At 36.4% G+C, this 25,465-nt stretch overlaps 2 protein-coding genes across 5 annotated transcripts; both read right to left on the bottom strand.

Moving 5' to 3' along the window:
• Positions 1-1,526: 1,526 nt before the first annotated feature.
• Positions 1,527-11,861, bottom strand: gprc5c (G protein-coupled receptor, class C, group 5, member C). 4 transcript variants are annotated; one of them, XM_058793848.1, is made up of 6 exons: positions 11,474-11,846; positions 7,838-8,886; positions 4,435-4,535; positions 4,104-4,226; positions 3,441-3,484; positions 1,527-2,805 (listed from the first exon to the last, which is right to left on the bottom strand). In XM_058793848.1, the coding sequence occupies exons 2-5, from the start codon at positions 8,880-8,882 to the stop codon at positions 3,479-3,481; spliced, it is 1,275 nt and encodes a 424-aa protein (XP_058649831.1). In that variant the 5' UTR covers positions 8,883-8,886; positions 11,474-11,846; the 3' UTR covers positions 1,527-2,805; positions 3,441-3,478. The 4 variants fall into 4 exon arrangements, with proteins under 4 accessions (XP_058649831.1, XP_058649830.1, XP_058649829.1 ...); XM_058793847.1 differs by lacking the exon at positions 3,441-3,484 and having other exon boundaries at positions 11,474-11,540; positions 11,682-11,846; XM_058793846.1 differs by lacking the exon at positions 3,441-3,484 and having other exon boundaries at positions 11,474-11,861.
• A 1,143-nt stretch (positions 11,862-13,004) lies between these two features.
• Positions 13,005-25,196, bottom strand: gpr142 (G protein-coupled receptor 142). The gene is made up of 3 exons (XM_058793851.1): positions 25,148-25,196; positions 19,437-19,584; positions 13,005-18,155 (listed from the first exon to the last, which is right to left on the bottom strand). The coding sequence occupies exons 2-3, from the start codon at positions 19,567-19,569 to the stop codon at positions 17,203-17,205; spliced, it is 1,086 nt and encodes a 361-aa protein (XP_058649834.1). The 5' UTR covers positions 19,570-19,584; positions 25,148-25,196; the 3' UTR covers positions 13,005-17,202.
• Positions 25,197-25,465: the final 269 nt, after the last annotated feature.

The following is a 25,465-nucleotide window of genomic DNA, read 5'->3' as shown; positions in this document are numbered from 1 at the left end:
CCTGCTTTTTGGAAAGTTTTAAAATATAGATCTATATATAAAAAAAAAAATAATAAAAACAATTCTGTTCATGTAAAATGTCTGGCTCTGACAGGTGGCAATATCAAATCAACGTGTCCTGGTTTAAGAGAAAGGTTCATCTCCTGTTAAAGCACACAGGCCGACAGATTGAGAACAAGATGTGTAATTTGCATAAGATATGTTACATAATTTAGCCAAGTGGGTGGGAAATGAGGAAAATTGATACATCCATAACACCTACTCGTTCATTTAATGTGCCAAATGTCCTTTTGGAATAGAATAACAAACAGCCGCAAACATTATATTCAATGTTGTTGTAGATAGGACACTTGTGTCTCAAGGACAGGTTTTTATGTCTGCTTTCTCCTTAAATACCCAGCACACAATGTTCTCAATGTGAGAAGAAAATGCTTATCATATTACCTATAGATTCAGCATCTAGATTTTACCGGCAGCGCTTAACATTTGATACACGGTCAGGACGGGCTGCAGGGAAGACATCCAAGAAGGCGGCTGCATGGGGTGAACTTGATGAGAGACAGGCTAGAATCTACAGACGCATCCTAAATCACGTTTCATACCATAAAACCGAGAGGATAGTTAGTTTTTCTATAGTGAAAGTATTTTGGGAGGCTCCTGTATGAAATGTAAGGCAGATGCGAGTGAGCTGTTGAATATGCATGATGACCAGAATACTACAATCGTAGGGAAGGAAAGATGAGTTCACCTCCAAGATGAAAATGGTCATTTACTCATTCCAAACCTGCAGTGTATTACAATATAAGATTGTTTTGAACAATGTTGGGATCCAAACAACACTGGATCCCATTGACTTTTATTACATAGCTAAAGAACACACATACACTGAGACATCTTTTGGTTTTAGGAGGCTGAGATGCATAGGATAACTTCAAAGCATTACATAATTTGGTGGTACATTTGCGTACGAGAACATTTACTGGAAGAGAATACCGCTGACAATGTATATGCAAAAACTTCTGCTGCAGTTGACTTTTTGTGTAGCTGTGATTAAATGGACAGAACATTCTGTGATGCTTAATTTGCAAACTCATTTTATGAAAAGTCGGCACTGTTCAGCATGATTTTCCAAAGACAATCTTGCTTTCAATGCTTTGAAATTTTAATGCATCTGCTCATACTACAAAGTCTGTATTTTTTGTGTACTTGTTTGCTTGGAGAGTTTTTTTGATTTCGCCAAGTATGTGAAAACTGTACTGACTGTAAAAAATGATGGCTGCGATTAGGTATCGCAACTGAAAAGTCAACATCAGAATAAGTTATAATGTGTCGTTTCTTAATAAGTGTTTGTGCTTGACTTAAAAATTATAACTTTAGTTAACCTGGATATTTATTTCAACAAAGTTTAAATTGTTATAATAGCAGCATTTTTTTTTTTTTTTTTTTTTTTTTACAGTGCATGAGATGTTTAATTGCTGATATAATGCAGATTATATACAGTACCATTTAAAAGTTTGGGGTCTGAGTAAGATTGCACCAAGGCTGCATTTATTGGCTTGAAAATACAATAAAAACAGTAATATTACAGTTTAAAATAAGTTAAGCAACATTTCTTGTTATTAACAAATTGTAATATTTTTGTGGAAACCTTAATGCATTCAGGATTCTTTGATGAACAGTTTAAAAGAACAGCATTTAAAAAAAATAAAATAGTATAACATTATAAATGCCTTTACAATTTAATGCATCCTTGCTGAATAAACGCAAAAAATCGTACTGACCCTTAACTTTTGGAAGGTAGTGTACATCTAATATTGCTAATACAATAATACAAAATACAATCATGTGAACTATGACCTGTGTTTTGGTCATGTGTTGACGCAATGTCTACCTTCTACAGCCCTCCATCCGGAACCCTGTAGCTCAGGCTGACATACCGAGACACTTATCAGCAGTCTCTATGTAAATGTCATCACTAGTTACTGTGAAGGGAATTTTCCATTCGACTAACTTCCCTTTCGGAAATTATCCTGATGAGATCCCTATGACCAGGTCACACACACAAACAGTCTCACATTGCAGAATTCAAAAATAGTATTTTTCACATGGAAAGCCGTTTGTAACTAGAGCACGAAGAGTTAATAAATATCCTTGAATTTCCCATTCGGTCAAATTTTAATATTTACATCAATAAACACATTATTGCTTCTGGCTTGAAAAGGTTTTCTGTTCAGATTGAGTTTAATTCTACTTTACACTTACAATAAATACAAATTTGGGAAAATAACGAAATAATCAGTCTTGTTGCTGCACCAAAACGTTTGTGAATGCACATTTTATACATGTAATTTAAAGCTTAGGCATATGTATGGTGTCGTTATACACCTATGTTTACAGTGGTGGAAGCAGCATTTCAGAACTCCTTATACAGAGTGACAGAAAACCAGCACAAATTTATTTTACAGGCTGGTCTGTTTCTTAGTAAACACAGCTGGTAGCATTGCAGTAGTCTATACAGCCATTGGTACAACTAATCTTTTTAATGTGTCCCATGCACAACCAAGCCATACTGTACAATGTCTCAATGTCTTCAGCTGTTGAGATAACCCAACACACATTGGCTTTCAGTGGAGCAAACCAACTAATTGTTGCTCAGTTAGTCGGAGTTCACAGAAGTTGGTCTATGCAGTCGATCACAGCGACGGAAAGAAAAACAAAATCATAAATCTTAGAAATTTAGAAACACCAGAAAAAAAAAAACAAGTCGGTGTGAGATGATCACTGGGGTCTTCTGTTGAAATTTCCCTACAGTGAGAAACAGAGGAAATATTAGATTACTTCTGTATAAACTATCCGGAAATATTTCAAAATCGACTAAAACTACAAAACTTTTCTTTTGTGAAACAAATTATTGTAAAAAATAAAAAAACTATAAAAAAATATTAGAAAATATACCAAAAATACAGCAACTTACAAAAACTTTTTATTTTAGCTATTCTCATTTTTTAGTTGAACTTGATGTACTAAAAACTAAAACAGAAATAAAAAGTAATAAAAAATTCATACACAAAAAAAACAACAACAGCAAAATTACTTAAACTTTGAATGGGAAATCTAAACAAAAACAAAAGGATTTCAATGACACTAAAATAATACTGTTTAAATTAAAATGAATAAATATAAATATAAAGCTGTAAATATCTTGAAAATATTACTTAAAATGTGCAGATTAAATCAAACTAATTGCAAATAATCACATATAATATATATTTTTGTATAACATAACAAATAATTCATTAATACTTGTAAAAATGTATTTTGTAGCAGTGACTCTCTGACAGAAAGAGGAAATAAGTAGCAATAAGACAATAAGACAAACAGACACCTGTCGCAGAGGTGAGAGAAAAAAAAAAAATGAAATGAAAAGCCAGAAAACATACAGTTTAGTTTATTAGACCTGTTTCCTTCTTCCACCCTCTCATACCTTACAAAAAAATAAAAATAAAAATAATTAACACAAACAAACACAGACAAATAAAATGGCCTTTAAATTCCACCATTCCAGACAGAAGGTTAAAGTGTCACCAAGTGCATTTTAGGAATGAAAGCAGATCTTGAAAGAATGAATGTCAAGGCAAAGAGGGAGAAGAATTCCCCATGGACATGTGTAATCGACAGGGAAGCACCAGAAGACCCAGAAATTCGAGAAGAAAAGTTCAAGGACAGATTCTGTTCTCTTCACCAAAAGGAAAGATGATTATGTTTTGTGTGGGTGATTATGGGCTTAATTTTCACTGTTTCATCTAACAATCAGTAATATGCACATTTACAGTATCTGTTGATTAAACCAATGGCATTTACAGGCAACAAAAACATTCCTTTATACATCAAATACACCAAATTAATGGTAAATATAATGAAATTTTGATTTCATACAGCACCCTTACAAAACTAAATGGAACTTTCCAATCAATAAGATCATTAGGAAGTAGGTCAGTATGCATGCATGTTGAAAAGGAAGGAAAGAAGCTAAAAGTGAAAGGGTGATAGTCTAGAGAGACCCAAAGGAATGAAACACAGCATCGATAATGCTCTCTACATACATTTGTATATATTTGTCTCATATCATCAAGTTGTGTGGTGGGGCTGGTGTGGCTGTTCTGGGGTCTGGGAGGAGTGCCTGTGGATGCTCGTGGAATTATATTGTCATACGATTCCATCTGTTGCTACAGCCGAAAACAGTCCAAATAGACATGGCAGGTGAACACACAAATGCACAAAAACATTGGGTCTTCAACACAGATATGTACATAAGGTTCTTTTGTGGACTTTGGAAAAAAAAATTTTTATTGTGTATTTTTGTTTGTGAACAGTGACCACAAGACATGGGGGTTGTATGCATATTCAAATCAGTAGTAAAATATGTGCACTCACATTGACCACTCCTTTGGTGATGATGGCTAGTTCTGTCGGTTGGTAAACACAACTTCGGAGTTGGCCGTTATAGCCGCTGTATGGGGACACAGGCTTATTACCTGAGAAAACAGTGTTAAAACAGAAAGTTTAGCTGTTTGGACTTGAGAACACCTTTGTGTGTGACACACACGACGTCCATACACACACTTCATGAGACAATAAAAATGACAAAGCTGCAATGTGTGATAAATGTGAATATAACCTATTTCCCCCTGAATAATAGTAGTTAAAAATGTATTTCAAATTTGAATGTTGAGTTGAAATCAGTCTTAGATATTTAAATAAATACAGTTAACTAAAATTATTATGTATTTTAAATTTTACTAATATTTCACAATATTAATGTTTTTAGTGAATTTTTGATCAAATAAATGCAGCCTTGTTTAGAACAAGACACCTCTTTCAAAACAACAACAACAAATCAAAAACATACTGGCCCCAAAACTTTGATCGGTATTGTGTGATATATATATATATATATATATAATGTAATACATATATTTGCTATTGAAAATCTCACATTTATTCTGCAGGACAATAGCAACAATAAAACAATGTTATGTTTCCATGAAACAAGATACATGTCTTCCTTTTATCACAATCACTTAGCAAATATCTCACGTTATCTTAAACACGATATTGCGTGTGTTTAGAAGGCATATGACACAGTGCAGTTTGATAAGACTGAAATGATGCAGTGGGGCAGAAATGTCCTCTCGCTCTGTGAAATACCCAACACTGGTGATACTGTTGCCACACCTCTGTCTCCTTGGAGACATGCTAATGTAAACACACGCTTCAGGGTCTCTATAGAGAGTCAGATAGGAGTAGCGTGTGCTCCTATTGACTCATGACAGGGTGGGAAAGGTCCTACATTTTGCTCTGGGTGTTCATTTACTAGTGAGATATGATTCCTGAACTTTCCAACACTCCCTGTTCAATACGAACAGAAGCATTCCTTTCACATCGCAAAACCACAGCTGCTATGCAAATATTGATGAAGATGAGGAAACGTTATACGTATGGTATGCTATTGACAGATGATTCAATAAATGAGATTGTGCTGCAAGTTATTGGTTGAGCAAACACAGTTAGATATTGTTGATCTACAATAGAAAGGCTCGACCCATAGCTCTGAATGCGCAAATGCATGGAAACTCTGGGTGCAAGTTCATGGACATCAAAAGGCAAAAGACATTTGCATGTTTGGCTGGAGGAAACAAGCAGGTGCAAAGACAAAGAGAGAAAGAGACAGACAGGGACAGACAGATAGTGAGAAGACAGGGAGAGAGAGGAAGAGAGGACGGATGAACAGCGTGTTCAGTGCGGTACGATCAGATATTAGACTGAGTGGATTCAAACATCAGCGTATCAAATTCAGGTGTGTAAGCAGCAGTTATCGGTGAAATTCAGCCCTGTTTCCAGCATGTTCTGCAGCTTTGTCCTCTCTCAAAGTCACACGCTCCCTCTCCTCTCAGTGCTTGTAAACACACACAAACATATTGGGTTTCTGGAGTATATAATTGGCACGTTTAGTTTAATTCAGAATCACTGCATGGAGCTTTTGAAACAGCACAAATAAAAGGTGCAAGGTTACATGGCTGTACACAACGTCCAAGACGTTTTAGATCCATAATAGTAATCAGAGTTAGGAATTAAGAATTCATTCTTTAAAACGGAATGATTTTCATGGTGTTTGGGTCCATTTACAGTTCTGGAACATTTGCACCCAGCAATAGAGCCTACAATATTTACATGAAACGTTAAAGCAGAAACTTCTACCTATAAAAGCCTGATTGTTTTATTACGAAATATTTCAGAACGGATCCCAGTGAACCATATCCTTCACACTCTAAGCATTCCACAAGTGGTGCTGCAGTGGTTGTCAGCGTAAACTGTCTGTGACGGCCAGTTTTCTCTAACAGGTCAACTACAGTACTTTCACAGTGAAGAAATAGAATAAAATAGTTTATAACTAGCTATCTGAATATTTATGTTGAATATGAAAAACTGCACAGATATATAAAGGTAACTTCAGGATTGCACCTGTCAAATGCAAATAGCGAATAGAATGATAAAGGAACAAGAATCATTGCATAAAGAATGATCACAGATACACCTGCTCAAAAGGTTTGGGGTCAGTAAGATTTTTAAAAGGAATTAATTTATACTTTTATTCAAAAAGTAAGCATTAAAGGGATAATTCACCCAAAAATGAAAATTCTGTCATTAAATAATCACCCTGATGTTGTTCCAAACCCCAAAGACCTTCATTCATCTTCAGAACACAAATTAAGATATTTTTGATGAAATCGGAGAGCTTTTTGACCCTGCATAGACAGCAACGCAACTACCACGTTCAAGGCCCAGAAAGGTACGAAAGCTCACAACAGTGCCAAGACGTCATGGTACTCGCATGAATGCACACGAAAACTGACACGGAAGAGAAGATATGGTTGAATAAATTCATGATTATTGTTTTTTTTTTTTTTTTTTTGGCGCACCAAATGTATTCTAGTAGCTTCATAAATTTAAGGTTAAACCACTGATATCACATGGCCTTGAATATGGTATTACGTTGCTGTCTATGCAGGGTCAGAAAGCTCTCGAATTTCATCAAAAATATCTTAATTTGTGCTTCAAATGTAAACAAAGGTCTTACAGGTTTGGAACTACATGAGGGTGACAGAATTTTCAACTATCCCTTTAAATGAATCAAAAGTGAGAGTAAAGACTTTTACATTGTTACAAAATCCTGAAAAACAGTATCACTGTTTCTACAAAAATATAAAGCGACACAAATGTTTTCAACATTTATAATAACAAATGTTTGTTAAGCACCAAATCAGCATATTAAAATGATTTCTGAAGGATCATGTGACACTGAAGACTTGAGTAATGGCTGCTAAAAATTCAGCTGTGTCATCACAGGAATAATTTACATTTTAAAATATATTAAAATACAAAATAGTTATTTCACATTTTAATAAAATATAGCTATTTTACTGTACTTTTAATCAAATAAATGCAGTCTTGGTGAGCACAATATTTAAGGGTTTAAAAACAAAAAATGTTGCACAGTAGTGCATATGCAAAGCCAATAACATTGTTAAAAACTGGACAAATATATAATGTTTTTCTTGTTAAAAAAAAAAAAAAAAAAAAAACAGCAAAAAAGATAATCAGCCTTATCAGACTGATGCTCATAAAAACACACTTCAATTTTCTGATAATAATACGAACACAGATATATTATGGATCCCCAATAAAAACTAGCTTGTAAACTTAACTTGATAACTTCAAAGCAAAGATGATAAAGTTAAGAAGAATACAATGTAAAAACTCCAAAGCTTGCATTTACCTGCATTGGGCTCATCCATAGAGAAGGCCTTATTCTCCATATATATGCTCTGTGTACTTTGCTCCTTCAGAATGGTCTCGTACCCTCTGCTGGGGTACAGATTTTCCTCAACAGCTGCATCTTCATCTTCCTCACTCAGGCTACACACCGCCGGCACCGTGTGGAGCAGCAGAAACACCCAAGCGTTTGACACCAATGCTATAGCCAATGTGGGGTCATTCCATGTCGGCCCACCGTGCTTTGCGTTCCCGTACAGATACATGACAATCCACGCCACCCAGATGCCCACTGACAGCAGTCCTATGACCAGGATGAAGGCTCCATCTTTGCACCAACGCTTGTGCTTACCTGCCAATATGGGCACGGATGCCACCACGACCACCAATAGTAGATTTAGAACGTAAATGAGCGCCATGACAAAATCCTGGTTTTCGATATTACAGGGAATAGCGGTAGCAGAAGCCAGAATTCCAGTGATGTTAGTTGGGTATCGTACAATAGTAATGATTAGCCATTCGGTGTTGATGACAACTTCTACCAGCCAGAGCCCCAGAGCCCCCAAGCACCAAACCCAACCTCTGGGCGCCGAGTTCCTCCTGGCCAGTATGTTCAACCTGATGGCTTGCATGAGAAGGCAAGAGAAGCAGCCGGCGAACAGCACACCGAAAAGAAAGCGGCGTGATGCGCATGTAGTGAAGTTTTTTCCAACGATGAAGGCGAATGTGAGGGCGAACAGTCCAAATGTGAAGATGAGGAACCCTGCGTGAAGCCCCAACGAACTGCGCCACTTCCTGTCAGTGACGAAGGGAAGACTGGCTAGCAGCACGATCAGAAGAATCAGGGATGCCACCAAACCAGCAGCTGCAAATGCCTCAACTACAACACCCCAGACTGCTGTCAGGTCACAGAGGTTGAAATATAAGGAGTCCACATTATCTCCACAGCCCCTGGGGATCGAAGTCTGGGCCAGTGATCCAGGAAAGATGCACAGAGCGATGAAGAGCAGAAGATGAAAACGTTGGGATTTGAAGGTGAGGGGATCCATGTTTCTAAGAGAGAAAATCAAGAATGAGCATGCAATTAAGAGTTACAAGATATTGAGTGATATTAGCTCAAAATCCTCCCCTTACACACCCAGTGAGGGAGTGACAATGTCAAGATCTTAACAATATTAAAGCTATTAAAATGTCACTCACAGGTTCATGCTTCACAAGGGTGGCCCACCCTGGCCACTAGGCTGGCTCTCTAAAGGTGTGGACTTTGAGCATGCAAAATTACTTTGGACAATGCAATGATTATGGGCAACAGGATTGCATAACTTAAATCAAGATTTAAGTTATGTCAAGATTTAAGTTACATAACCATTTAAAGTCAGTAAGAAATGTCTCCTGAGCACCAAATTAGCATATTAGTATGATTTCTGAAGGATCATGTTACTTAAGACTGGAGTAACGATGCTGAAAATTCAGCTTTGCAATCACAGAAATAAATTATATTTATAAAATATAAAACAGAAAAAACAATATTAGTGTTTTTACTGTATTTGATCAAATAAATCTTACCCACTTTATACTTTTAAATGGTAATATATATAACCTATGCTATTTTACTGTTGCATTTAATATAGATTTGTTCCAAAAATTTGGAATTTTTAAAAAAAAATTTGGGTTCATCTTACAGTAGACTCAACCTTACAGTTGAACTTTAATATGTTTATTTTATTTTTTTTGTAAAACATCTTTAATTGTTATAAATTATTGTGAATATCTTCAATCATGTGTTGTGATATGAACAAACAGGCAGTAAACAGACTGATTTAAATCTCACAAACCTAAAGTGTACATCATTCTACAGGTTCTTGGTTCATTTTGAATCAGACATTTTCCAAAAGAATTAATCTTTTAATGAGGAATTGAGTTATAGCTCTAAAATGATTCACTACCTGAATGGGTCTGATTCATCTAGTGTGACCGCACCTTAAGAGCAGATATTAATCATTAAGAGCAGAAATTTCTACACTTGGAGCTTTTCCAGATTTGTCTGTTAATCATTAATCTGACTTTTAAAGAATATTGATTTTCTTAGTTCCACTTTCAAAACTTTGAAGAGAGTGAATCAGTGAAAAATTTACAAAATGACAAATGGACCATAAAGAGCTCTTCGAAACCTTGAAGTTTAATTTACTATTTAGTAAGAAAGGTCTTAAAAACACTGTTTACATTTTCTATTGTGTTGTGAAGATTAACCACAATGAATTGTATTCCAATGAATTGTAAACACAATCTCATTACAACCTAGAAACCAGACTGTTACCGAGTGATAAGACCATTCATTGTTAACAGGTTGTGTCTGTTTGATCACATTATACTGATTTCATTACTTAATCGATACTTTCCCTCAGGAATCAGGGTACTCTTTCAGGAACTGCTGCAGTACAGTTTGTGCTTTACTGAAGCCAGTCTTTTTTATTGCTGGATAAAGACTACTTAAATTAGTGTATGAACATCTGTTTGTTCAACTCTTGCACTGGAAGAACTCTCTGAAAATCACAACTTTAACACGGTCATGCAATATAAAAAGGTGGCTGAATTGATGAACATGCAGGGCCTTAAAAATAAACATAACATGAACTCAAGGTCTGCGAGTTGTTCACCTGCTGGATGGTTAAAACTCTCTCTAGGGTTCTAATGTTCTAGTTACATTTCTTACTTTCTACCATGTTAACAATATGTCAATTTATGAGACATTCAACAAGCATTCTATTACTTCAAGTTCAAAAATAAATTAAAGGGAAGGGCTCTTCATTTCAAAATCATGTGGTTTTCTCACATGGAAAGAGTTCCAGTTAAGAGTATTTATAGCCCATGAATTCCTTGTAGTTCTTTACTATGTATACTCTTAATTTACATACTATGCTCTTTCTTTCTTTGAAAATATTAAATAAATAATAAATAGCTTTAACACACAGTCAATTAGAATATTCAACACACATCCACCCAAATATGTAGCTACCACACATATAAAATATATTAAATATGAAATTTTCAGTAATATCACGAAACATTTTAGCAGCGTTTAAATGCATTTATTTATTTATTTTTTTGGTTCTTTTCGGTATTTTATCCAAATTATTTAACAAGCTCATAGTGACATACAGCCGTTTGAGCCAATCATATCATTCAGTCTGTTAAAACGCACCAATCAGATCGCCGCACAGACAGGCATTCGTGTCTGTGACTGACTGGGCGTCTCACCTGAGCAGGTGAACAAAGATTCTCTTCATTGCTTAAATATAACGGGATGGTTTGACAGCTTTAGATGAATTTGAATTGATTAATATCCCTAATAGCATTAATAAAACCGCAGTAAAACATTCGCAACAACACACCCCCCCCAAACAAAACATGTTACTAAACTGAGTAGCGTCTAAATAACCGTGCTATTTTCACCAACACATTTACAAACAAACCAGATCAGTGCTCTTGTAATTGCATAAAACGGATTAAAGCCCAAAGCACATGCAATTAATATCAATAAGCCACAATAAAATAAAGTACAAACCACAAATATATAGTAAAAGTGTAAATCTGTTTACAAAATCACGGACATGCACAAGAAACAACAAAACAAACTCACCTTTTGCAGTCAGATGTAGATACTGTGTCGTTTCTCTGTCACACTTTGGTATTTGAGCACAATTTACCTGTTCCAACAAGTGCAGGAAAATAAATAAGACATCGCGACGCCAAAATGTGCCAGAGAGCTGCTGAGGTGAGGTATTAAACCCCGAAGAAAAAAAACAAAAAAAAAAACAATGTTCCCTTTGTATTCCAGGAAAACAAACCTTCAAACAGCTTCAAGGATAGTCGAGGGCAAACACTTGGCGAGTTTTGATAGCTTTGATAGCGTCAGTGATGCGAGTGACTCAAACTCTGTTTCTCTCTCGCGCGCGCACGAGCTTGCACGTCCCTCTCGCTGTCATTGTCGGGAGCGCGCCTGCTTTCACTACCTGGAAAAAAAAACTGAGAACGAAAAAAAAAAAGGGTATCATAGTGGCATCTTAGTGAGCTATTTATGGTGTATATTAAGTATTTTTTCAGCTTCATCTGTCTATCCACACAGCACATTACAAGAGCCATTACCACTAGACTCATGGTAATATGAGGCCTCAATGCTGCGTGGCTTTGCCCAGCACCAGCCTACACAGGTAAAGCTAACAATGGCTTTGTTTCTTTTTCTGTGCTTACTTCTGGGTCTGAACAGAGATGAAAAAATAATCTGAACTTTAAAAAGAATCGAGGCAAAACGAAGACACACATTGAATCTTCCCTTGCTTATATATGCTGCCCATTTAAAATGTGCCAAAATATATTCAAAACACATTACTTGTTTGTCGCTGTAATAACCTAAATTGATATTACAAATCCATATTTATGTTATCTACGTTTCACATTTGCAAGCAGAAAAGTAACAGGTTCAAAACTTAATTCTGTCGGAATTATGTTTCTAAAAGTGTGTGTACATTGCCACCCAGTGGCAAATCATATAAACATTACCTATTCATCTCGACTGTTATAACTGCCCACGAGGGAGCACCACTCACATTCTCTACAGATGAATCTCTAGTTTATTTGATATTTTTTCCACATGTACTGTACAACGTTTTTTCTTTTCTTCTGCAACTTCCATGTTTTTTTATTCCAGCAGTGACAAAACCACATGGGAGCAACTAGGGTTAGATGTCCTTCTCAAGGTTACATCTTAATTCCCTTTTACTCTCACTTTACAGTCTTGTATCTATTTACCAGAATGCAGTTGAATATGCTGTATTATATAAACATCTTAACCTGTCTGTCTGTTTGTATTGTATCCTATATAGAGGGCTTTGTCCATTTCTGTTGCAATTATGATATACTGGAGGTAGTGCTAGCAGACTCATTGTTTGTTTTCCTGTCTGGTGTGCTGTTGGAGTGCGAGGTGTGAATGTGTTCTGCTCACATAACAGGATACTGTAGTTATTGCACAGTGTGTTTTCTTTCCTTTTTTTGACAGCAAGAAGAAAAAGGTCAAAGAAACCTCAGCACGTATCACAACTGAGTTTATAGGCTTCAATTCTGAATGTTTCCATCATTGAAATGCAACAGAACTTCATGTTTGAGTGCTTTTATTTTTAAGGACCCCAGACACATAAATAAATCCTCATAGACATTTCATTTCCGATCAGTATGATCAAAATTCAAAAACAATTGATCAGTTATCAGTGCACATATTCAGTAACACAACCGAAGGAAAGCTTGTGTCACAATGTAAACTATAAACAACAATGCAACCTTTAAGAGGAAGTATCATGCAAGTGCCACATGCCATTTTGTGGGGATTTCTGTTCTGCAGTTATCCTCTTACACCACATCACACAGAAAGATGTTTAGTGAGCAAGTTTAAGTCATATTTCACAAATGAAATGTCACTTCATGGCAAAATACAGTATATCACATGACATAATTGATGAAACAGGTAGGCAGTTCTAATCTGCCAAACATCACCATTGGTTTTAATTTAATTAATTTATCTGCCGTAGGTCATTTAAAACCGTTGAAGTCAACATGTAATCACTAGTTTCAACCCCATTTATTTTATTAATACATTCTTGGTCTTATTGTGCATGATTTAGTGCACATTAATCAAAAGTCAAATAATGATTTGAGTAAGAACACCATCTGTCATCCTTGACATTTTTGAGCCAGTTTAGTTAGAAAACATTGCTACTTTTAGATCCACACTAACCAGCCAAATTTTAACCTCTTGAAACTGACAGCAAACTCTGGCGTAAAACTCCTATATTTCATAATCTAATCAATTCCCAAAGTAGTTTTCAAAGTTTATTGACTTATTAAAAAATATTGGAGTATGTTCAACAAGAAAATACTCTTTCAGTCTTTCCACTTCTAAATTTCACGTTTTATTCAGTGTATTATTTGCAATTTCTTTGTAATTATCAGTGAAATTCACTAACAATTTCTGAGAGAAAATAGTAAGTAAATCCTCCAACAATTTTTTTTCAGTGTACAGGGTTATGAATGTCATTTCATGTTAACCTTAACAGATGTAATGTAGGTAAAGTGGCAAAATGCATGCATAGCGAGGACAAAACAATCTTCTGCAGTTGCAGCACAAGGCTAAGCAAATCTAAAGCTGACCTCAAACAGAGCAGGTTATTTATTGTCTTAAATATTCAGACTCTTTCTTGTGCTGTCAGCCGTCTGCTCGTATTAAGGCTTTAACGATAGATGTGCTTTCTTCTCAGGCATCTGTGTTTGTGATGCAGCGGGGGACTTTTTTCAAAGAGACAACATCTGATAACATCTGCAGGGCCAGAGGCTCCCTCTCATGATTGAGAAGGGAGAGAGAGATCAAGAAAGAAAAAAGGAAAGAGACACAGGATGCAGCACTGGGTGCTGAGAAACACAAGTGAACTAAAAGGACAAGTGAAGAGTTCATAACCAAAGCTCCAGATAATAAGTGAGTTAGTGTTTTTTCTTTTTTCAGACCGAAAGGTTAAAAATGTTTTTCTCTAATTCACCAGAATAATTAAATCAAAGCTTTCAATGTACCTTTTAGTCAAACGTGTGCTTCATTCAATCATTAGTCATAAAAAGGTCTTCTAAACACATTTAATTATCATTTGTACAATCAAGGAGTGATATAATTGATTCTTGCAGTCTCTCTTCCATCAGATTTATTCAGATTAAACTCAACAGGAAAATCGACGCACATGCTTTTAAGGTAAAAAATACTTTTTATATACAGCTGGCAAGTGTGTACGTGAAAACATCAAAACTTTGGTCGTTGTACCATATTTTTACTGCATTTAGATTGAGCTGAACCTAAAGATCTCAATCTGCTCTCCTTAAGTAGCTTCATGCTGGTTCAAGTACTGCACGATATCTGATCAGATAACAAATTACAGAGTAATATAACTGACCCCAGCACATCTATGGTGATCCTGGTGATGAAAAGTTTTTTGATGAAAAGTGCAAAAATACCATGTATTTGAAAACACATGAAAACACTTTTCATGACCTCTGAATAATAAATGATAAGCCTTTTTGGGCTATTTGGATGAGTGCGGATTTTTTGGTCTATTAATCTTCATATTTTTTGGATCTACGCACCGTGTATTACTGATCTACTGGACTTTCGGACTAGTGTTTGGCGCTACGGCCTTCTCTATTTGTTGAATTCTAGCAAATGGAAATTTTAGCTGTTGCTGCATGGGTGCACAGAAACTCAAGGCTGGCTTTGTTCAGCAGAGCCTGAGCTCCTCAGATGGGTCTGTTTGTACAGTGGTGTCTTCACTCGTTGTGTTCCCACGTCGAAGCCCCTTTTAAAGCCTCATCCAGTCGCCATGCACTGAAAATAAACAGCTAAGCTAGCTTCTGCAGTTTGCACACTGGGGTTAAAAAGGTCAACCATCTTGCTCTGCCTCACTGGATGGGCTCTGAAAGGGTTTAATTTAGTCATGCAACTGCAAGAAAGGTCTTGATCAGAACATTATGAACTTTATGGAACCATGTCTTAAGTTTGATCCAAAAAAAAAATATATATACTAATTACATTCAAATGGAAAATTGTGTGGTGTTTAGTGCATTAAGATGTCTTGAGTAGATTTCAGATGGCTTCAAATCTACCAATAAAAATATTCTGTAGTATGGAATGATAGATCATAAATTAATGAGACAAGTCTGTTAATGAAACACTATTGTATGTGTTTAAATAACTTCATTCATCTACAATATGAGCAACATTTATAAAAACACTAAATACATGACTCATTCTTACAATATCAAAATACAACAATTAAATGGAATAGTTCACTCAAAAAAAACAAACAAAAAAAAAACAAACAAAAAAAATCTGTCATCATTTACTCATCCTTATGTTACCTACCAAAGGTAAAAAAGCGAATTTTTGAACTGTCTGGACCACTCGTCCTGTTTTTGATGTCAATGTGACACGACCATCATCATAGATGTCAAAACTTATGTAATATATGCCAGTGTCATATTTGAATGAATGCAAATTTAAAGAAACATTTTCATATAATGACTGAATTTCAGCCTTTTCTAACACAAAACTATCTAATGGCTTTAAAACACCTTGATAATCTTTTACAATATGCAGCAGTTTTACAATACATTTATGCTGTTTTTTTGTCACTGTGGTGCTTGATAGTTTACATCACCATTTACTTTCCTTATATAGAAAAGCGTGTTCCACCAACCTGTGTTTCAAAGAAGAAAGTAAGTCTTACAGGTTTGGACTGGCACAAAGGTGTATAAATGATGACGGAATATTCATATTTCAACCTATTCCTTAAAAGGATAGCCATTTATGGAAAATGACAAGACATAGTAGTACTCATTTGATGAGCCAAATATCTTTGTTTCATAAATACTGTAGTATGTTTTCTTATCCCCGCAGAGGACAGGACAATAAATAACACAGATATGCAGATCAGTGCAAAAGACAAGTAAGCGCTGCAGAACAAAATACAATCTTTTCTGGAATGGTTATGTCTTGATATCCATGATGTCCTGCAAAGCTTCCTTGTCTTATCAGCAAAACAAAGTTAATATCATTGGCACCGTAAACGGTGATCTCTCAGGTCACTAATCTGGACTGATCATTATGAGGATATTTTATTATGTGGGAAACAAGTCAGTGTTTTTTCTATTCTGTTGGGGACGCCAAATCATGCACAATTACACTGTGGTCTGTTGCTTGATGAAATTTCACGGCCGAAATCCAGTCAATGCAATAGGAATCTATGCCATTAGGAGTTTTGCAAGACGACGAAAAAGTTCCACGTGGAACTTGCACAAAATTCGAGTTGGTCACTTGGACAAACAGAAAGCTGCTTGTTTGAAAGTGAATTCTGTGTGAGCTGTGCTTCACACGTTGCTACACTATTGACAATAAACAATGCACTTTTTTTGCATGTGACATTTCGCTAATGTGACCGCACCTTTAACTTTTTAAATCCATAAAAGCCACTAATTTGAAAACAACACCATGCTTTTGTTGGGGCTTAAAAGGATAGTTCGCCCAAAATTGAAAATTCTGTCACCATTTACTGACTTAAACTTTCACTCCAAAGCTGTATTCTTTCTTCTTCAGAACACCAAAGAAGCTACTCCAAAGAAGTGTTAAAATAATGATATTTAATGGCATCCAAAACCACATTGTACGCTATTGACTTTCACTGTATGGACAATAAGAAAAGCCATACAGGTTTAAAACAACATGAGGGTGATTAAATGATAACAGAATTTTCATTTTTAAGTGAACATTCCCTTTAAGCAGGACTATATCTTGATGTCTGCCCTTTTGGCAGAGAGAGGGGTGACCTCTCGTTGGGAACGTTTGGAGCTGGAAATAGAAGAGGTGGAGGCATTGACAGCAGTGCGCTGGTGATGTAGGGGGCGGCGTGGGTGCAAAAGCGGCCCCCGGAACAACAGGACGTCCCTCACCGCCCCTCTAAAGGGTTTGCTGACAAAACAGTACAGAAAGAAATTCACAGCAGTGTTTAGCATGGCTAACATATTGGCTAAGTCGTATGCTAGATGTACCCGCCAATCGTTGTGCACCGATGACACGTAGAGATGGTAGAGCACCACTCCGGTACGAGGCGCCCACAGGACAGCAAACACAGAAGTCACTGCTAGGAGCATAACTGTGGTTTTACCCAGCTTGCTTGGCACTGCCAGCTGCTGCCCGCTCTCGTCTTGGCACATCTGCTGCCGCTGTCTCTTCCGGAGCCTCAAGATGATCAAAGAGTTCAGTACCAGGAAGATGCAGCACGGAAGGAAGTAAATAATAGTTACGTGGGTCCAAATCAAGGCGGTATCCAAGCTGTTTGGCGCATGACTGACCCTCCACATGTCCGACCACCAGAAGAATGGCACGCCGGATGCCAGCGCCAATGTGAGCACCACTGCGATGATCCGCCGGGCCCGTGCCGGGTAACTGATCTGCCGGTGGAGTAGCGGGTGGCACAAAGCGACATAGCGGTCCACCGTGAGGGGAACGGTAGCCCAGATAGATGCATGATTGGCAGAAAACTCCATCATACTAACCGACCTCAGCAGCAGCACAGGGACGTCTCGATGAAACACAGCCGTTTCTAACAGGAAGCCCACAAAGATGATAAACAGCTGGCTGAGGATGTCCGAGCCGGTTAGAGCAAGAAGGTACACGTACAAGGCCTTCTGTGTACGAACAGCCAGCCGGTAAAGAGCCACCAACGTCAGGATGTTCACTAAGGACAAGAGACAACTGGAATTAGAAAGAAGGATTGAGGTAGAGGAGGATGGACAAGGCATAAACAGTTAGGGAATGAGGCCAGAGAAGGGAGAAGCAGAAGACGGAGATAAAAATCAAGGGTATGGAGGGAGTTGACACAGCAGGATTGATGGGAAGTAAAAGATTAGGGGTCATATTTACAGAACATGGCGGCCCACGGGAACCTTTGTCCTGATTTTCCACAAAGAAAAGATTAAACTTAAGTGAATTTGTGCTGTTTTTGCTGATTGAAACAACAGGAGATAAGTGTATTTTAAGTGTTTTTAAATATTTTTCATAGTAAAACTATTTATAGATAAAACTATGGAGAATTTAACTCAGCTGAATCCAATAAAATGAAAATATGATTTCTTCTCGTTCACTTTCATGTTGTTCCAAAACCTGCTGTTATTTTTTTCCATCAAACTTTACTTACCAAGTCATACCTCAATAGTAAAGCCTTTGGATAGTTCATCTAAAAATAAAAATTCTGCCTTCATCTGCTCATGCTTACGTTGTTCTAAACCAATATCATTTATTTTCTTCTGTGGAACATAAAAGAAAATATTTTGAAAAATACTTCAGTATTTTTGTGTCCATATACAATGATGTTTCAGATCCTTTTGACTTTCATTGCATGGACAAAAACATTTGAAATTTTCTTAAAAATGTCTCCTTTGTGTTGAAGTAAAGAAGTCTTATAAGTTTAGAATGACATGAGCGTAATAAAAATGACAGAATTTCCATTTTTGGGTGAACTAGAGAGATCTTATATTAGACAGCTAGTAAACTGATTTGTCTGTGATCCTGATCTGATTTATAGTAGTAGTTTATGGGGGGCTTTCAAATGAGCCTCTAATTAATTGTCATTTGTATTGATTGGTTTATTGATCTCCATTCTTGTCCTCAAGCAGCTGCCAGTCTCTCCCAGGATTGGTGTAGTAAAATGTTTGTGGATACTTATTTATTTCTAGTCTGGTCTGATGTGTGTCTCACAGAATGAATTTACCATGATCAAAGGACTCATGGTGATGAAGATCAATTTCCCATGTGCCAAAAATATATGTTTTGGAACAGTTCATGTGCCATGGTGAATTTCATTCCATTCCATCATACTTCCCTAAATTAAAGCTAAAATTGCATATTGATTGTTACCCAATTCTTAACTTAATATGCATTCTCAATTCAATTCTCAATGGTGCAAAGCCCTAATCTTAATTAACCCATGTTTATAGGTATTAAAATGCACATCTCATACCTGGCACTCCAACACACAACAGAGTACTGTAGTAGACGACAGGGATGTATGCCAGCACACACTCTGACCTCTCCTGAGCGCTGCCCTCATCCTCCTGCTGGCCGGGTGCTGTGCCATTGTGCCAGTCAATCATGGCCTCTTAGTTGCTCTTGTGAAAGGAAAGAGAACAGGAAGGAAACCTTAAAACTACAGTATCAACTGAAATCAGTGAAATGATCCTTAGTGTGGTTATGTCTCAGATTCTGCAGTGCAGAATGAAGAAGAGAAGGTGAAATGCATTTCTGCATGGAATTTTACTGTGCTCTGGTGGTCTTTCCTGGGTCACTGTGTTAATGACAGAGACAGCTTGCCCTCTTAGGTTAAAAACAGTCAATTAGGGACAGATGGAACGAGTGCACAACACTCTCCCATTTACTTGTCTTATCTTTCCACTTTCTACCTTTCCTTCTGTTTAACTTTGATTACTCCCATAACTGCCCCCTCCTGAGAGGATGAGGTGATCAGCTCTGTGCCAAACATGTTTATTTGCTTTCAGACCCAGTGCAGAGAGCGGAAATGATTGCTTTGCTCTGTATATTTCCTTTTACCTCATGACATCGAGTTTTACGGACAACTCTGCTAATGTGCTTTGGTGATTTTCTTATGGTTAAATTGTGCATCTCGCCTTCGCAGTGTGCAGTTTTTGTGTTGTCATTGGAATTGAACTGCGGTATATTCATAAACCACTCATTCTTTCCTCCAGGTAAAAAGACAATATGAGAGAGGGTTTATGTTGTGGAACATGATTGCCTGATATGATGAGGCTGCTTCATCAACTGTCCTGCTTAGGTGGGCAAATTCTCACTGTGGGTGAGAACTGGACAAGACAGGAATGATTGGTCTTCTGTCACCTTATAATTACTAATCTGTCTTTGGCTTACTGGGGATTTATGTGGGGTCCTCTTTGTCACTGCTTTAGCAATTTGGACTAAAGCAATTCCGCCCTACATTTGCCATTCATGTGCATTTATAATAAATTTAATTTAGGGAAAGGAATACAATATATTTTGCTACTATGTTGTGGGAAAACATTTAATACCCATAGAAGTAAAACCCATTTAGAAATGGTCTAAGAAAACAAAATTTAGTAAAAGATACTTTTCTTTTTTTCTAGCAATAACATGAAATATGAAAATTAATTAAAAATAATTAAAAATACATGTCAAAATGTGTAAGAGAACTGTAAATGGTTTGATATACACATTATATTATATTATTATTATCATCATGCATATATTATAAACGAATATCATTTTTTGAATATATTAAACAACAGGGTTGAATGGTTGAGATTGACAAATGTAGACTACATTAAATTTGAGCTACAATTAGGAAAAAATGCTTTCACAGTGCACTTCTGCATTAATAATGATCCACAAATGTTTTACAAAAGTTGATTTGTATCGACAAAAAGCATAAAAAAAGCATCTTATTATTTCCACTTCCAGAGTAGCATAATCCCATTATCATAGACAGTTACATCAAACAGTGCCTTGCAAAAGTATTCATACCCCTTGAAATTTTCCACATTTTGTCACGCTACAACCACAAACGTAAATGTATTTTATTGGGATTTTATGTCATAGACCAACACAAAGTGGCACATAACTGTGAAGGGGAAGGAAAATGATAAATATTTTTACAAATAAATGTCTGAAAAGTGTGGCGTGCATTTGTATTCAGCCCCTCTGAGTCAATACTTTGTAGAACCACCTACAGCTGCAAGTCTTTTGGGGTATATCTCTACCAGCTTTGCACATCTAGAAAGTGAAATTTTTGCCCATTCTTCTTTGCAAAATAGCTCAAGCTACATAAGATTGGATGGAGAGCGTCTGTGAACAGCAATTTTCAAGTCTTGCCACAGATTCTCAATTGAATTCAGGTCTGGACTTTGACTGGGCCATTCTAACACATGCTTTGATCTAAACCGTTTCATTGTAGCTCTGGCTGTACGTTTAGGGTCGTTGTCCTGCTGGAAGGTGAATCACCGTCCCAGTTTCAAGTCTTTTGCAGACTCTAACAGGTTTTCGTCTAAGATTGCCTTGTATTTGGCTCCATCCATCTTCCCATCAACTCTGACCAGCTTCCCTGTCCCTGTTGAAGAAAAGCATCCCCGCAACATGGTTTCACGGTGGGGATGGTGTGTTCAGGGTGATGTGCAGTGTTAGTTTTCCGCCACATAGCGTTTTGCATTTAGGCCAAAGAGTTCAATTTTGGTCTCATCTGCCCAGATCACCTTCTTCCACATGTTTGCTGTGTCCCCCACATGGCTTGTGGCAAACTGCAAACGGGACTTCTTATGGCTTTCTTTCAACAATGGCTTTCTTCTTGCCACTCTTCCATAAAGGCCAGATTTGTGGAGTGCACGAGTTGTCCTGTGGACAGATTCTCCCACATGAGCGGTCTCTGCAGCTCCTCCAGAGTTACCACGGGCCTCGTGGCTGTTTCTCTGATTAATGCTCTTCTTGCCCGGCCTGTCAGTTTAGATGGACGGCCACGTCTTGGAAGGTTTGCAGTTGTGCCATATTCTTTCCATTTTCGGATGATGGATTGAACAGCGCTCCATGAGATGTTCAAAGCTTGGGATATTTTTTTTATAACCTAACCCTGCTTTAAACTTCTCCACAACTTTATCCCTGGGCTGTCTGGTATGTTCCTTGGACTTCATGATGCTGGTTGTTCACTAATGTTCTCTAACAAACCTCTGAGAGCTTCACAGAACAGCTGCATTTATACTGAGATTAAATTACACACAGGTGGACTCTATTTACTAATTAGGTGATTTCTGAAGGCAATTGGTTCCACTGGATTTTAGTTAGGGGTGTCAGAGTAAAGGGGGCTGAATACAAATGCACGCCACACTTTTCAGATATTTATTTGTATATATTTATTCAGATATTTATTTATTATTTATTTTATTTTATTAAACCATTTATCATTTTCCTTCCACTTCACAGTTATGTGCCACTTTGTGTTGGTCTATGACATAAAATCCCAATAAAATACTTTTACGTTTGTGGTTGTAACGTGACAAAATGTGGAACATTTCAAGGGGTGTGAATACTTTTGAAAGGCACTGTATATTGCAATGAGACTTTTATGACTCTTTGTTACTCTGTAGTTGTTTTGATACAGAAGCTGATAAATGATAAATTTTTAACTAAAGCTGAGCATGTGCTAGGCTACAGAAGAGAGGTTTTCCCTGAAAGGCTTAAAGTACTTCACTGCTAATGTTGTTTTCCCTTCTGAAAATATCTCTACAAATAAATCATCGCTCATTTAAGAGATTCACAATGAATGACGAGAAGCGTGTGTGTGTGTTTATATGGGTCTGAGTGTGTTTGTATGACATGCTGCTTGCTCTGTGAAAATCAGACTCTATTTAGTTAAAAAGGTTGGGTTCACTGGTAGCACCAGTATACTCTCTTCATTATTCAAAGCGTGAAAGCATGTATCTAAGGAAAGATCAATTGTGTTAACTGGACAGTATAATCAAAATGATTATGATGATTTTGGATTCAAGAATGTAATCAATATGCATATCACACGTTATAAATGATGTGGAAACAACATTTTCTCACGAGGTTTAGATTTTATGGAGAGGACACTTGTTATGCATTAGACATGCCTGTTAGCGAAATACTTTAATATACCCACATTTCCTAAGGGAACTCTTTGGATATTATCCTATTTCTCATTGCCAATTTTTTTTAATGTTTTCTAAAGTACAATTGTATAGGCTGTGTGATATAACTAGATATCACTAAATTGACAAAATGTTTAAAAAAAAATTATATTTAATATTTTTTATATTAAAGCATCCCTGTCTAACAAGAGTCAGGATAATGAAATTAGTCATACTCGTTAAGAAAACTTAATGGCCAAATAAAAAAATTATTAAAATCATTCTGATATTCACAATTTAAGTCTTAATGCAAAAGTCTTAACTGGCCTTGCATTGTTTCCTCATATGCAACAAGAGCTCAATTCCATGACCAGGGATTTCCAAAGTTCCCATCCAGAGGCTACCGTCTAGAATTAGGGTCTCAAAAGAAATTTCATATGAAATAACTCGTACAAGCTATTTAAGCTGAAAGCATGACATTGCAGCTTATAGTACAGCCTGAACTATGTGAATATCAAACAGCAATGTTTTCCATTACTGCATTAGTTCACATGTGTTGCCTCAGAGCAACTACCCAAGCATCTATATTTGTTCAAACAGAAGACAATAATGATAAAAGATGTTATCACCAAATAATGAACTATGGCTCTGTCTACACAGTCTCAAGGGTAATCACCTCATTTTGTACCAATATAAATGGCCGCTGTTTTCCATTCTGGGATGTACAGAGTCAATGTGTAAGGTTTCAGATCTCTCTCCATGGACTTTTTGCTCTAATGAACACGCTCAATTATTCATATTCGGCCAGTACACCTGAGACAATAGTTATGAGCTCAAGGACGACGGTATAGCAATACCATCCATATCAGCACACGCAGAGAAAAGAGTATACATTTCATTGTTTTGTAAAAGGAAGAGAGAAGATGAGAGGGACACAGAAACAGAGGTCTTGAAATTCACAGTCTCTTGATTACATAAGACACTCACAAACAATGCCACACATTTTTAAAGCGATCTTTATGACTTCCAGAGCTGACCTCTGGATATCCTGTAGTTGTTGGAGAAATTATTAAGATGACAAAACACAGAGGACACAACACGTCAAATAACTGATTTATGTCCAAAGCAAACCAGTTAAGACTCTTTTTTAAAAAGCTGTTTTTTTTAAGAGGATGTAAATAAAAGTGGAAAGTACACATTTTACCAATATAAATAAAAGTATTGTTTTTTTGTTTTGTTTTTGTGAGCATTTGGATGTTTCGGAGTCCTACTATTTTATATACTTTTAAATACTTTTTATAAACATACATTTTTATACATATAAATTAAACTAATAAATCGAATATCAAATTAATTTATGTAAACATTTATACAATTATTATATATTTTTAAAGACGTTTAATAAAAATATATTAAATAATAATAAAATATATTCACATATCACAGTCTCAAGGGTTTTATGGAGTAAATTGTGAATTTATATATACATTATATAAACACACACACACACACAGATTATACTATTTATGTTTTATAGTATTTATATACTGTTAAATATAAAATACTTTTAGAAAATATTAAAATTATTTCTATATATTTTTTCTATATATTAATATAATTTCTTATATGGAGTACATTATAAATTAGCAATTATTAATTATATAACTTGATGAATTTCACTCTTAATTTGACATTTTACTGTATATTGACATTTTGAAAGACTTTGTATCGTGTGATACTTTCTGCTAATTCATTGTTGGCATCATTTTAAAATATGATTGCAAATGCTCAGCCCTCGACACACTCATGGTATTTTAAATAGGCTAGCTAAAAATATCTACTACATTACAATATAAAGAAATAAAAAAGAAAAGGAAAAGAAAGTCCCCCACTTTACCTGCATTTACACTATTTAATACAGCAAAAACAAAAACTGTAACTGCAACTGATGAACAATTTATTAAATTCACTAAACACTCTCTTAAATATAAATGAAGTGATCCATCAGATAAAGACTGATAGCTCATGGACAAAGAGGTTTTCTTACCCTCACAATTCGCTGCAGGTCCCCATCCGTGGACTCTGGAGCAGGAGTCCTAACCGCCGATGCCCAGCCAGGCAGCCCTTGAGGAGGACAGGGAGGGAGGACAGGGGTCTTTGAATAACAGACACATCACTGCAATCACAGAGCGAGTTCGGGAGGAGGTTATGGAAGGAGCTAGAGAGAGATAGAGAGAGAGAGAGAGAGAGAGAGAGAGAGGGAGGGGTTAAGCAGGGCTGATTTCTATAGAGAGGATTTTGGTAAATGAGTGAAACATTGAGAATGAAGGTGAGTCAGATATATAGAGGTCTGTCTTTCAAAGAG

Source organism: Onychostoma macrolepis, chromosome 12 (genome assembly GCF_012432095.1).
Source record: "Onychostoma macrolepis isolate SWU-2019 chromosome 12, ASM1243209v1, whole genome shotgun sequence".
Lineage (NCBI taxonomy): Eukaryota > Metazoa > Chordata > Actinopteri > Cypriniformes > Cyprinidae > Onychostoma > Onychostoma macrolepis.
Note: the sequence above shows the minus strand (reverse complement) of the source record. Positions and strands in the feature narration are given on the sequence as shown.

Excerpts from the sequence above, each read along its gene's own strand:
- gprc5c (XM_058793846.1), bottom strand. The coding sequence starts at position 8,882 with ATGGATCCCCTCACCTTCAAATCCCAACGTTTTCATCTTCTGCTCTTC. Across the intron at positions 4,536-7,837 it reads TATGGATGAGCCCAATGCAG|GTAATAAGCCTGTGTCCCCA; the intron begins GTAAATGCAAGC and ends CTGTTTTCTCAG. Across the intron at positions 4,227-4,434 it reads TCACCAAAGGAGTGGTCAAT|CAACAGATGGAATCGTATGA; the intron begins GTGAGTGCACAT and ends TTTCGGCTGTAG.
- gpr142 (XM_058793851.1), bottom strand. The coding sequence starts at position 19,569 with ATGATTGACTGGCACAATGGCACAGCACCCGGCCAGCAGGAGGATGAG. Across the intron at positions 18,156-19,436 it reads GTTGTGTGTTGGAGTGCCAG|TGAACATCCTGACGTTGGTG; the intron begins GTATGAGATGTG and ends TCTTGTCCTTAG.